A 13660-nucleotide genomic window follows, 5' to 3' on the forward strand; every position below is an offset into this window, starting at 1 on the left:
AGTGCAATGGCGCGATCTCGGCTCACCGCAACCTCCGCCTCCTGGGTCCAGGCAATTCTCCTGCCTCAGCCTCCTAAGTAGCTGGGATTATAGGCACGCACCACCATGCCCAGCTAATTTTTTGTATTTTTAGTAGAGACAGGGTTTCACCATGTTGACCAGGATGGTCTCGATCTCTTGACCTCATGATCCACCCGCCTCAGCCTCCCAAAGTGCTGGGATTACAGGCTTGAGGCACCGCGCCCGGCCCTTTTTTTTTTTTTTTTTTTTTTTTGAGACAAAGTTTCGCTCCTGTTGTCCAGGCTGGCGTGCAATGGTGCCATCTCAGCTCACCACAACCTCTGCCTCCTGGGTTCAAGTGATTCTCCTGCCTCAGCCTCCCAGGGGAAGTTATTCTTTAATGAGTACAGTGTTCATTTTGGGATGACAAAAAACCACACCCAATTAATTTTTAAATTTTGTGTAGAGACAGGGTCTCACCATGTTGCAAACACAACAAAAAAGTTGTGGCCAGGCACAGTGCCTCATGCCTATAACCCGAGCACTCTGGGAGTCAGAGGTGAGTGGATGATCTGAAGTCAGGAGTTCAAGACCAGCCTGGCCAACATGGTGAAACCCCATCTCTCCTAAAAATATAAAAAATAGCTGGGCATCGTGATGCGTACCTGTAGTCACAGCTACTCAGGAGGCTGAGGCAGGAGAATCGCTTGAACCCAGGACGCGGAGGTTACAGTGAGCATAGATCGTGCCACTGCACTCCAGTCTGCCTGAGCGATAGAACAAGACTCCATCTCAAAAAAAGAAAAAAGAAAAAGCAATGTGGTACTTACTTCAGCAGCACATACACTAAAATCTGGAATGATACAGAGAAGACTGGCAAAGGGCCTACACAAGGATGACATGCAAATTCATGAAGTGTTCTATATCATTAAAAAAAAAAGCGATGAAGAATTGTGGGTTCTGAACCAGATAAACGACATCAGGGTAACTGCTGAATTTTCAATAAAATCTGTAGACTGGGTAACAGTACTTTCTTTTTTTCTGAGATAGAATCTCATTCTGTTGCCCAGGTTGGAGTATAGTGGCATGATCTTGGCTCACTGCAACGTCCACCTCCTGGGTTCAAATTCTCCTGCCTTGGCCTCCCGAGTAGCTGGGACTATAAGTACGTGCCACCAAATCCAGCCAATTTTTGTTTTTTGGAGTTTTTCTTGAGACGAGTCTTGCTCTGTTGTCCAGGATGGAGTGCAATGGCATGATCTAGGCTCACTGCAACCTCCATCTCCCGGGTTCAAGCGATTTTCCTGCCTCAGCCTCCTGAGTAGTTGGGACTACAGGCATGTACCACCATGCCCAGGTAATTTTTCTACTTTTAGTAGAGACAGGGTTTCACCATGTTGGCCAGGCTGGTCTCAAACTCCTGACCTTAGGTGATCCGCCTGCCTCGGCCTTCCAAAGTGCTGGGATTACAAGTTTGAGCCATCATATCTGGCTTGATGAACAGTATTGATTCCGTGTTCATTTCTTGGGTTAGATAGTTGTACATAAGATGTGATATTAGGGAAAGATGTGTTTCTAATTTACATAACACAAAATGAATAGCAGTTCCATTTCCTAAGATGGAAAAGGACCATGGTTTGTTTTTTGGAGGTTAGAGGAGCAGTTATGGAAAGACCATGTGTTTGGTAGGCACATGTTCACTTTTATTTTTTTTAATTAATTAATTTATTTTTTTGAGACGGAGTTTCGCTCTTGTTACCCAGGCTGGAGTGCAATGGCGCGATCTCGGCTCACCGCAACCTCCACCTCCTGGGTTCAGGCAATTCTCCTGCCTCAGCCTCCTGAGTAGCTGGGACTACAGACACGCGCCACCATGCCCAGCTAATTTTTTGTAGTTTTAGTAGAGACGGGGTTTCACCGTGTTGACCAGGATGGTCTCGATCTCTTGACCTTGTGATCCACCCGCCTCGGCCTCCCAAAGTGCTGGGATTACAGGCTTGAGCCACCGCGCCCGGCCACATGTTCACTTTTAATATTTTATACTGTTCTATTTTTTTTAGTTTCCGTAAGCATCATTACATATGAATTTTATAAAACCAAGACATTCGAGAAATACATAATACATACCCAGAACTGGTTCTGTAATATTAAGTAAAGAAATGCAACCAGGAGGGGTAAATTCTGTCTGTCCCAGATCACATTCCAAATAGTCAACGCAGGGAAGACTGCAAATTGTTAAAAAAGAAAAAAGAAAGAAAATCCTAACTAGCTTTACTCTGTAGAAAGCATAATCAGACAGTCAAGATTTCATGTGATACACAGGGATAATCCACACCACGCAGCCCTTTAGAAGTGATGCCCCAAAGATGACAATCAGTGATTAAAAATAAGTCAAGAGATCCCAGAGCAGACCCTAAGATGGGCATGCCAAAAAATAAAAAATAAAAACAAGTCAAGAGAAAATGTGGTGCAGGCATGGTCACACTGTCCATTCATAACATGGGGATGACTTGGTCTTTCAGAGAATTTTTTTTTTTAAGATGGAGTCTCACCCTGTTGCCCAGGCCGAAGTGCAATGGCGTGATCTTGGTTCACTGCAACCTCCCCCTCCCCGGTTCATTCAATCCTCCTGCCTCAGCCTCCGGAGTAGGTGGGATCACAGGTGCCCACTACCATGCCTGGCTAATTTTTGTATTTTTAGTAGAGATGGGGTTTCACCATGTATGCCAGGCTGGTCTTGAACTCCTGACCTCAAATGATCCACCTGCCTCAGCCTCCCAAAGTGCTGGGATTACAGGTGTGAGCCACTGCACCTGGCCTGAATTTTTTTTTTTTTTTTTTTGAGACAGAGTCTTAATCTGTCGCCCAGGCTGGAGGGCAGTCGTGTGACATAGCTCACTGTAGACTTGAACTCCTTGGCTCAAATAATCCTCTCACCTTGGCCTCCCAAAGTTCTGGGACTGCAGATGTAAGCCACCATAACCTACCTCTGTTGTGTTTTAAAGGTAAAATTTCAGGTCTGGCACGGTGGCTCATACCTGTAATCTCAGCACTTTGTGAGGCCAAGGTCGGAGGACTGCTTGAGCCCAGGAGCTCAAGACCAGCCTGGCCAACACAGCAACCTCCTGTCTACAAAAACAAAACAAAACAAATTAGCCAGGTGTGGTGGTGTGTTACTGTGATCCCAACTACTTGGGAGGCTGAAGCGGGAGGACTGCTTGAACCCAGGAGGTCGAGGCTGCGGCAAGCCATGTTTGCTGTACTTTTGGCTGGGCAACACAGCCAGACTTGGTCTCAAAAAAAAAAATTAAAATTCCCAGGAGTTCAAGATCAGACTAGGCAACATAGCAAGAACTCATCGCTACAAAAAGTTAAAATAAAAAAATTAGCTGGGCACGGTGGTCCATGCCTGTAGTCCCAGTTACTCAGGAGGCTGAGGCAGGAGGATCACTTGAGCCCAGTTCAAGGCTATAGTGAAGCATGACTGTGCCACTGCACTCCAGCCTGAGGGAGACCCTTTCTGAAAAAAAAATTAAAACATACACACACGGCTTTGGGAGGTGAAGTTGGTGGGTAAAACAAAACAAACCAAACCATGCACACACACAACAGAACTTATAAATACAGACTTTGAGACCAAGTGTCTCCTCTCGGAAGTTCCCTGAAGGCAAGGGCAAGTCAGCCCACACTAGAGCACTGTCACATACTGCAAAACAGAGAGCAGTGAGAAGCAGATGCTTCGGCTGGGCAGCTTTAGAACTGTATGTCATCTCCAGCTAGAAACCAAGAAGCACTCCAACCAAACAAAAAATCCCACTTCATGCCAAAAACCTAGCAATGTGTCAAGGCCGTAAGAAAAGCACTCTTACCTATTTAACAACTGGTTAATCAGGTATCTATTAAATGTTGACTTTCCGACATCCTGGGATCCACAAACCAGAATGACAGGGCAGCCATCTACTTCTTCTGCAGGGGAAACAAACATTGATTCCTAGAATTAGCCATCTTCCTTGGACACGAATTATCAGTAATAATCCTCTGGGGGTTTGGTGAACAGAACTGAGAACGATCAATGTGTATTACTCACCACAGGAAACACTGACCACCTCTTCCAGGGCTGACAGGGTACTCTCAGTTAACTGAAGGCCTTTCCTTTTTTTCTCTTTTCTGATGCCAACAGACCTCAAGGCTAAATGTTCAGGATTAATCTGGGGAGACGGACTCTGAAATCAACAATTTAAACTTTAAGGTGAAAAAAGGCACATTTTTTTTCTTCAGTACTAAATTAAACAAGCCTCATAGAGTTGTGGGCCAGAGAAGATAAATTATGTCCTTCCTTTGTCTTGTGCCCCAAAATCCAACCCAGCCACACGTGTTGCCAACTCTATTTATTCCTAAAGTGGTTCACGCCTGTTTTCACAGTTTCTGCTTTCCCTGAGCTGCCACTGCCTCTGCAGGAGACTAATGGGAAAAAGAAAATGCCTGGCGAGGCATGACTGCACAAGGTACCTTTAGCAGGAGGCCTGGCTCTAGACTGGGGGGGGTGACGTAGAATCAAGTCAAGGCAACCTCTGACAACAGAAAGCAAAAACGCATAGAACACATGCAAGCAGTGTTGAAAGGAGGGAGAAGACGTGTCTGTGAAGTCCAGAAGGACTGGAAAAGCAACCCACGGAAAGGAAGAGCAGGCTCTTGCTGAAGCAGGTAAGGCTCAGATGGAACCAGCTCACCACAGAAGAGGATGAAGGAAGGGACCCTCCCATGAGCACATCCTCTTGCAATTCATCAACCCTGAGAATAAAGACATCATAAAGAATTTGGGCGCAGTGGCTCAAGCCTGTAATCCCAGCACTCTTGAGAGGCTGAGGCAGGCAGATCATGAGGTCATGACTTCAAGACCAGCCTGGCCAATATGGAGAAACCCGATCTCTATGAAAACTACAAAAATTGCCAGGCGTGATGGCACGTGCCTGTAGTCCCAGCTACTCAGCAGACTGAGGTGGGAGGATGGCTTGAGACCAGGAGTTCTGGGCTACAGTGTGCTATGCCGACTGGGTGTCCACACTAAGTTCGGCATCAATATGGTGACCTCCCAGAAGTGGGGGACCACTAGGTTGCCTAAGGAGGGGTGAACCAGCTCAGGTTGGAAACAGAGCAGGTCAAAACTCCCATGCTGATCAGTAGTGGGATCACGCCTGTGAATAGCCACTGTACTCCAGCCTGGGCAACATAGCCAGACCCCCATCTCTAAAAAAAGAAAAAAAAGCTACAAAAATTAGCCGGGTATGGTGGTGCACACCTGTAGTCACAGCTACTTGAGAGGCTGAGGCAGAAGAATCACTTGAATCTAGGAGGCAAAGGTTGCAGTAAGCCAAGATCGTGCTACTGCACTTCAGCCTGGGTGACAGAGTGAGACTCCATCTCAAAAAAAAAGAAAAAGAAATGAGAAGCAGCCTAGTAAGAGGCTTCCTATTGGCAATGCTGCATTCTAGAAAACAATGGAATGCAGCCTTTAACAATTTGAGAAAAAAGGCTTCTGACCACCCATTCTATACTGTGTGCAACTACCAATCACTGAGGGCAAAAGAACATTTAACAAAATTAGATAATCAAGTTTACGCTCTCCCTTATGTGAAAAAAAACAACTTCAGAACCTACTGACATCCAGAAGACGGGATAGGGAGGGAAGTATCCAAGAAAGAGCATAAGAAACATGAACAGTGGGGCCGGGCGCGGTGGCTCAAGCCTGTAATCCCAGCACTTTGGGAGGCCGAGGGGGGTGGATCACGAGGTCAAGAGATCGAGACCATCCTGGTCAACATGGTGAAACCCCGTCTCTACTAAAACTACAAAAAATTAGCTGGGCATGGTGGCGCGTGTCTGTAATCCCAGCTACTCAGGAGGTTGAGGCAGGAGAATTGCCTGAACCCAGGAGGCGGAGGTTGCGGTGAGCCGAGATCGCGCCATTGCACTCCAGCCTGGGTAACAAGAGCGAAACTCTGTCTCAAAAAAAAAAAAAAAAAAAAGAAATATGAACAGTGGTGGTGAAGTCCCAGAAACAACACATAAAGCTGAAAATAAATGAAAAAAGAAGGTGACTTCCCCATGGTGTCTGGAGCATTCATGTTCAGCAGCAAACGCTTGGCAGCAGGCAACTGCATCCCCTCCTCTGCAGTCGTGGTCCAGCTACTGGACTCTGAGTGACTAACAGGCAATCACAACAGTCCGTTCACTGTCCCACTCTCATTTCCTCTCTCCTTTCACTTCAGATTCCTGACACCCACCTCGTATCTATCTGCTTCCCACGCAGTGATGACCTTGATTCCATTTCCCAGTGCAGCAGGAAATAATCAGAGGACACCTTCTGCTTCCTCTGGCCCTCTCCTAGGCACTTCCTGTAGCCACCATGAATGACCTGGCTGTGCTCCTAAGGCCACATGATGCCAGAACCAGACCCATTCCTGGTAGCCAAGTTACAGACATAGTTCCAGCATCCTCTGTTGCTTGGCCACCTCCTCTCCTCCTCTGTATCATTCCCATCTGCCATGTCCCAGCAAATTTTTTTCATCCATCTTAACAAAATTGCAAAACTCTCCTGATCATACTTACCCAACTACTACTTCATTTCTTTCCTTCCCTTTACCGCTACCTTTTACCAAACTCAGGAGTCCCTCTCCACCCAGGCTCCTGACCCTGCTCCAATCAGGCTACTTCCCACTCTCTACAGATGGTGCTTTCTCAGCTCTCACCTGACCACCAGCAGCATCTGTCACCACTGTTCAGTTAAGTCTCCTTCAAAGACTTCCTGACCTACAGGACATCACACACTGGGTTTTTAGCCAACCCTGATGAATGTCTTCTGCTCCCTCCTCTTTGCCTGGACCTTTTCTTGGAGTGCCCCAGTACTCAGAGCTGGAACTGTCTTGTTTCGACCTATTCAACTCCATCAGCATTATTATCGAATCTGGCGGCCTGGGTATCCTCTCTGCTGAAGGCTCCCATTCCCATATTTACACCTCCCAACTCTTCCCTGAACTCCAGACTCACATATTCAACTGCCCACTTGACACGTCCAGGTGGGTGTCTACCAGGCACCTCAAAGTTAACAAATAGAAACGCACTCCTCCTGCAGTGTCCCCAACAACGGGACTACGTGCACCTCAGTGGTTAAGCCAAAAAACCTGCTGTGATTCCTTGATTTTTCCTCACACCTCACATGTCCAGTCTGTCTGCCAATCCTGTAGATTAGACTCCACCTTCTGGCCCATGAGAGACAATTACAGTAATAGAACTGATGGAAATGAATAATACGGCCAGCAAAAATTTAGAGGTGAGGCCGCACCCGGTGGCTCACGTTGTAATTCAGCATTTTTGGAGGCAGATGGATCCTTGAGCACAGGAGTTCATGAGCAGAAACCGTGCCACTGCACTCCAGCCTGGGAAACAGAGTGAGACTCTGTTTAAAAAACAAAACACCCAAAAAAGCAGGGCTGGTTAGCTCAGTTCAGTTGGTTAGAGTGTGATGCTAATAAAAACCCAAAAAGCACTTAACCAACTACAATATAAAATGGTGGCTTTCACTGAGGAATAAACCTAAGGGGGGATGAACATTTTTCATGATATACCTTTCTGTACCATTTTCCATAAACACGTATTACATTCTGTAGGACCTACGTAGTGGCTGGAGGAAGTGCCTGGGAGAGGGCCGAGAGCACTCATGTGACAGACAAACTGCTCTTCCAAGACAACATCATGCATAGTCATTTGATATCACTGTTTTGGTGCAAGTCATTAGCAAAACTCTGAAAGAAAACGGGTTCTACCTCTTGCACAAAAACGTAGGATGCACCTGGATAGCTGGTTATGAAGTTCACAGCGGTAGTTTTCAGATGTTCCAGCAACACAATGGAACACAGAGGAGAAAAGTTCTGCATCGACCAACGCCTGTCATCTGTAAAGAGAAAAATAAACCACCTTAGAAGCAGTAATTTCATTACATTCCACAGCCTTTAGGACTGCCATCTCCTCGGCTAAACTACAAACCTTAGGAGAGTAGGCATTACAGCTGAGAGCCTTTTTCAGGGGGTCATATTGCATACTAAGGTCACACCTGGGAGGAGAAGTCAATCTAGGTTTGTCACATAATAACTTTGTGGACTTGAACAATTTTTCTTGTCTGTAAAATGGTGAAAATAACAGTATTCTCACTCTCAGGACCCTTGTATGGGTCTATATAGATATATAGCAAAGTTCTCAGCACAATGTCTAGATCATAGTAAGCATGGAAAAATTATTAATTAGCCTTATTACAGTAGGTCCTCAGTAAATTATTACCCAGTTCTTTTTATTACCCAGGTTAAGATGAGATTTGAGCAACATCCGGGCTTCCCTTTTGAGTTCCTTCTTGCTTTTCTCAGGCATCGAGTAATGAAGTGCATTGATAGTCAGGCAAGAGTGGGTATACACAGAGAAGATGTCTTTGGCAGGCTGGCCTTGGCTGATGGTAAAACCAAATACCTGCACCTGGCCATAGAGGCAAGTCACACGACAGATGCCACTAAAAGTAAAACCCTAGCAGGGAAAGAAAACAGAAACAACAAATATTATAGATCCTGTCACTAAGGACTGAAACGTTCTTTTTTTTTTTTTTTTTTGAGATGGAGTTTCGCTCTTGTTACCCAGGCTGGCTCATCGCAACCTCCGCCTCCTGGGTTCAGGCAATTCTCCTGCCTCAGCTTCCCGAGTAGCTGGGACTACAGGCACGCGCCACCATGCCCAGCTAATTTTTTGTATTATTAGTAGAGACGGGGTTTCACCATGTTGACCAGGATGGTCTCGATCTCTTGACCTCGTGATCCACCCGCCTCGGCCTCCCACAGTGCTGGGATTACAGGCTTGAGCCACTGCGCCCGGCCCTTCTTTTTTTTTTTTGAGACAGAGTTTTGCTCTTGTTGCCCAGGCTGGAACGCAATGGCCCAATCTCGGCTCACTCAAACCTCCGCCTCCCAGATTCAAGCAATTCCCCTGCCTCAGCCTCCTGAGTAGCTGGGATTACAGGAATCCGCCACCACGCCCGGCTAATTTTTGTACTTTTACTAGAGATGGAGTTTCTCAGGCTGCTCTCGAACTCCCAACGTCAGGTAATCCGCCCGCCTTGGCCTCCCAAAGTGCTGGGATTAAAGGCGTGAGCCACTGCAACTGGCCATGACTGAAACATTCTAAAATTTTAACTTGCTATTCCTACATCAAAAGGCAGGTAAGACCAGGCACAGTAGCTCACACTTGTAATCCCAATACTTTGGGAAGCTGTGTCAGGAGGATCACATAAGCCTAGGAGTTCAAGATCAGCCTGGGCAACAGTAAGACCTCTCTCTCTACAAAACATTTAAAATTTAGCAGGGGTGCAGTGGCATGCATCTGTGGTCCTAGCTACTTGGGAGGCTGAGGTGGGTGGACTGCTTGAGTCTGGGAGGCAAAGGCTTCAGTGAGCTATAATTACACCACTGCATTCCATCAATAATAAATACTGGGCCCGGCATCATGGTTTACACCTATAATCCCAGAACTCTGGGAGGAGGAGTTGGGGGAAATCACTTGAGGCCAGGTGTTTGAGACCAGCATGGACAATGTGGCAAACTCCCCTCTACCTGACCCCCACCCCCACCCCCACCATCTCTACTAAAATTACAAAAAATTAGCTGGGCATTTGCCTGTAATCCCAGCTACTCCAGAGGCTGAGGCATGAGAACCGCTCGAATCCAGAGGCAGAGGTTGCAGTGAGCTGAGATCATGCCACTACACTGCAGCCTGGGCAACAGAGTGATATTGTCTCAAATAAATAAATAAAAATTAAACAAACATTTTAGAAAGCGTATAGTCATAAAAAGGAACGAGATCATGTCCTTTGCAGGCACATGGATGGAGCTGGAAGCTGTCATCCTCAGCAAAGTAATTCAAGTACAGAAAACCTAACACAGCATGTTCTCACTTATAAGTAGGATTTGAACTATGAGAACACGTGAATACATGGTGGGTAACAACACACTCTGGGGCCTGTGGAGGTCTGGGGGAAGGACATCAGGAAGAACAGCTAATGGATGCTGGGCTTAATACCTAGGTGAGGCATTGATCTGTGCAGCAAACCACCAAAGCACCCATTTACCTATGTAACAAACCTGCACATCCTGCTGCATATGCACCCCGGAACTTAAAAGTTGAAGAAAAATAGACAGGTGCAGTGGCTCACGCCTATAATCCCAGCACTTTGGGAGGCTGAGGCGGGCAGATCACCTGAGGTCAGAAGTTCGAGATCAGCCTGACCAATATGGTAAAACCCCGTCTTTTAAAAATAAAATAAAATAAAAAATAAAAAAGTTTAGGAAAAATAAAATAATTTAAAAAGGTAACTGATTTCCAAGTAACAGATAAGTAACGGATCACATTGTACTAGGTGACTATAACGTACTTTATTTATTGATTTAGTTTTTGAGACAGAGTCTCGTTCTGTCACCCAGGCGGGAGTGCAGTGGTGTGATCTTGGCTCACTGCAACCTCCACTTCCTGAGTTCAAGCAATGCTCATGCCTCAGCCTCCCGAGTAGCTGGGATTATAGGCACACACCACCTTGCCTGGTTAATTTTTGTATTTTTCCGTAAAGACGGGGTTTTGCCATGTTGGCAAGGCTGGTCCTGAACTCCTGACCTCAGTTCATCTGCCCACCTCAGCCTCCCAAAGGGCTGGGGTTACAGGTGTGAGTCATCCGTGCTCGGCCCGTACTTCATATATATATATATATATATATTTTTTTAAACTTTTCTTTTGGAGACAAAGTCTCACTCTGTCGCCCAAGCTGGAATGCAGTGGTGCAATACCTGCTCACTGCAACCTCTGCCTCCTGGGTTCAAATCATTCTCCTGCCTCAGCCTCCCTAGTAGCTGGAACTACAGGCGCGCACCACCATGCCTGGCTAATTTTTGTATTTTTAGTAGAGATAGGGTTTTACTACGTTGGCAAAGCTGGTTTCGAACTCCTGACCTCATGATCCACCCATCCTGGCCTCCCGAAGTGCTGGGATTATAGGCATGAGCCATTGTGCCTGGCATACGTACGTGCACGTGTGTGTGTGTTTTTTGAGACAGAGTCTTGTGCATACATATATGTGTGTGTGTGTGTTTTTTTTTTTTTTTTTTTGAGAGAGTCTTGCTCTGTCACCCAAGCTGGAATGCAGTAGCCATGCTCTCAGCTCACTGCAACCTCCGCCTCCCAGGTTCAAGTGATTCTACTGCCTCAGCCTCCCAAGTAGCTCAGATTACAGGTGCGTGCCACCACACCCAGCTAATTTTTCTATTTTCAGTAAAGACAGGGTTTCACCATGTTGGCCAGGATGGTCTCGATCTCCTGACCTTGTGATCTGCCCGCCTCGGCCTCCCAAAGTGCTGGGATTACAGGCATGAGCCACCGCGCCTGGCCTGTTTTGTTCTGTTTTTTTTTACTATTAAAGTCCCTTTCAGGGCAGGGCGGCCGGGCTCCCATCTGTAATCCCAGCACTTTGGGAGGCTAAAGCAAGAGAATCACTTCAGCCTGGCCAACATGGTGAAACGCCATCTCTACTAAAAATACAAAAATTAGGCCAGGTACAGTGGTTCCCACCTGTATTCCCAGCACTTTGGGAGGCTGAGGCGGGCGGATCACCTGAGGTCGGGAGTTCGAGACCAGCCTAACCAACATGAAGAAACCCCGTCTCTACTAAAAATACAGAATTAGCTGGGCATGGTGGCACATGCCTATAATCCCGGCTATTCAGGAGGCTGAGGCAAAAGAATCTCTTAAACCCAGGAGGCAGAGGTTTGGGTGAGCCGAGACTGCCATGGCACTCCAGCCTGAGCAACAAGAGCGAAACTCCGTCTCAAAAAAAAAAAAAAAAAAACCTCACAAAAGTTAGCCAGGAGTGTGGTGAACACCTGTAATCCCAGCTACTTGGGAGGCTGGGGCAGGAGAATCACTTGATCCCTGGAGGTGGAGGCTGCCGTGAGCTGAGATTGCGACACTGCACTCTAGCCTGGGCAACAAGAGTGAAACTCCCTCTCAAATTAAATAAAAATCGTCGGGCGTGGTGGCTCACGCCTGTAATCCCGTAATCCCAGGACTTTAGGGGACTGAGATGGGCGGATCACCTGAGGTCAGGAGTTCAAGACCAGCCTGGCCAACACGCGAAACCCCATCTCTAGTAAAAGTACAAAAATCAGCCGGACATGGTGGCGAACACTTATAATTCCAGCTACTCGGGAGTCTAAGGCAGGAGGGGCGGGAGAATCACTTGAACCCGGGAGGGAGAAGTTGCAGTGAGCCGAGATTGCGCCACTGAACTCCAGCCTGGGCAACAAAAGCAAGACTCCGTCTTAGGGAAAAAAAAAAGAAAGAAAGAAAAATAAAAATACAAAAACTAGCCGGGTGTGGTGACGCACGCCTGTAGTCCCAGCTACTCGGGAGGCAGAGGCACAAGAAGCACTTGAACCCGGAGGCGGAGGTGGCAGTGAGCGGAGATCGCACCGCAGCACTACAGCCTGGGTGAAAGAGTGAGACTGTCTCAAAAAAATAAATAAATAGGCCGGGCGCGGTGGCTCAAGCCTGTAATCCCAGCACTTTGGGAGGCCGAGGCGGGCGGATCATGAGGTCAAGAGATCAAGACCATCCTGACCAACATGGTGAAACCCCGTCTCTACTAAAAATACAAAAATTAGCTGGGCGTGGTGGCGGCGCATGCCTGTAGTCCCAGTTACTCAGGAGGCTGAGGCAGGAGAATTGCCTGAACCCGGGAGGCGGAGGTTGCAGTGAGCCGAGATTATGCCACTGCACTCCAGCCTGGCGCCTGGTGACAGAGTGAGACTCTGTCTCAAAAATAAATAAGTAAATAAATAAATAAATAAAAATAAAATAAAGTCCCTTTAGCTCTTAAGGCCTAGGGACCCCTTTACAGGGTACCTGTTTCCCTGATGCTCAGGGGAGCCTAGACCACCAACAGGATGGACTTGAAACCGACTTGCAGCCGACCTAACAGGCCCTGGAAACCACGGTCGTCTCAGCCTGCAGCTCTCCTGGGGTTGCCTCTCCAGCCCTCCCTGCCCTCGGGATCTCCTGCCGGCCCCCCTTACTTACCTGTTCGACTGGCAGCAGCAGCAACGCACGGCCAGGGCCCACTGGCCGCACCGGGGGGATGGGGAGGAGCCGGGGACAACGCGAGGAGGGTTCGAATTCGAATTCGGGTTCGGAGGCCGGGGTCGGGCTAGGGATCGGGCTGGGGATCGCGGTCTTGGGTCTCCGGGCCGCCGCCACGCGGGACACCTGGCGGACTCCCTCCCTCCAGTCCACGCCGGCAGCCTGGGCTTGCAGTAGTCGCCTCCGTAGGCGCCGCCGACTGCACCAACGCAGGGTCCAGAGCCGGCGGCGGGGTCGGCGGCTGAGGATGAGCTGGGGCCGGGCCTTTCGGGCCCGCAGCCAAGTGGAGCGGCAGGAACCCCGCTTGAACAGCCGCCCCGAGTCCGCCATGCTGGGCGCTCAGCACCTACCGCGCGAGAATCTCGCGAGATCCCATCGCTCCGCCCTGCGGCCCGCCTAGCTGCCGAAAGGAGCAGCCTCGGAGCCGCCAGCGCCCTCTGTCGGC

General features: G+C 48.1%; 1 protein-coding gene and 1 non-coding gene across 2 annotated transcripts in view; one reads left to right on the forward strand and one right to left on the reverse strand.

Annotated features, from left to right (window-relative positions):
• Positions 1-13641, reverse strand: part of NOL9 (nucleolar protein 9) — a 31856-nt gene extending 18215 nt beyond the window's left edge. Inside the window, exons 1-6 of the mRNA XM_032300250.1 lie at positions 13156-13641; positions 8352-8571; positions 7824-7951; positions 4088-4223; positions 3870-3966; positions 2128-2225 (exon numbers count right to left, since the gene is read on the reverse strand). Of these exons, the coding sequence (XP_032156141.1) occupies positions 2128-2225; positions 3870-3966; positions 4088-4223; positions 7824-7951; positions 8352-8571; positions 13156-13545 (1069 nt within the window). The 5' untranslated portion in view covers positions 13546-13641. The remainder of the gene's footprint in view (positions 1-2127; positions 2226-3869; positions 3967-4087; positions 4224-7823; positions 7952-8351; positions 8572-13155) is intronic.
• On the forward strand, positions 823-930 carry LOC116566705. Its single transcript, XR_004275985.1, has one exon. It is a non-coding gene; the product is annotated as a U6 spliceosomal RNA (small nuclear RNA).
• Positions 13642-13660: the final 19 nt, after the last annotated feature.

This window comes from Sapajus apella, unplaced genomic scaffold, assembly GCF_009761245.1.
Source record: "Sapajus apella isolate SASKATOON/1434 unplaced genomic scaffold, GSC_monkey_1.0 scaffold43, whole genome shotgun sequence".
Taxonomy (NCBI): Eukaryota; Metazoa; Chordata; class Mammalia; order Primates; family Cebidae; genus Sapajus; species Sapajus apella.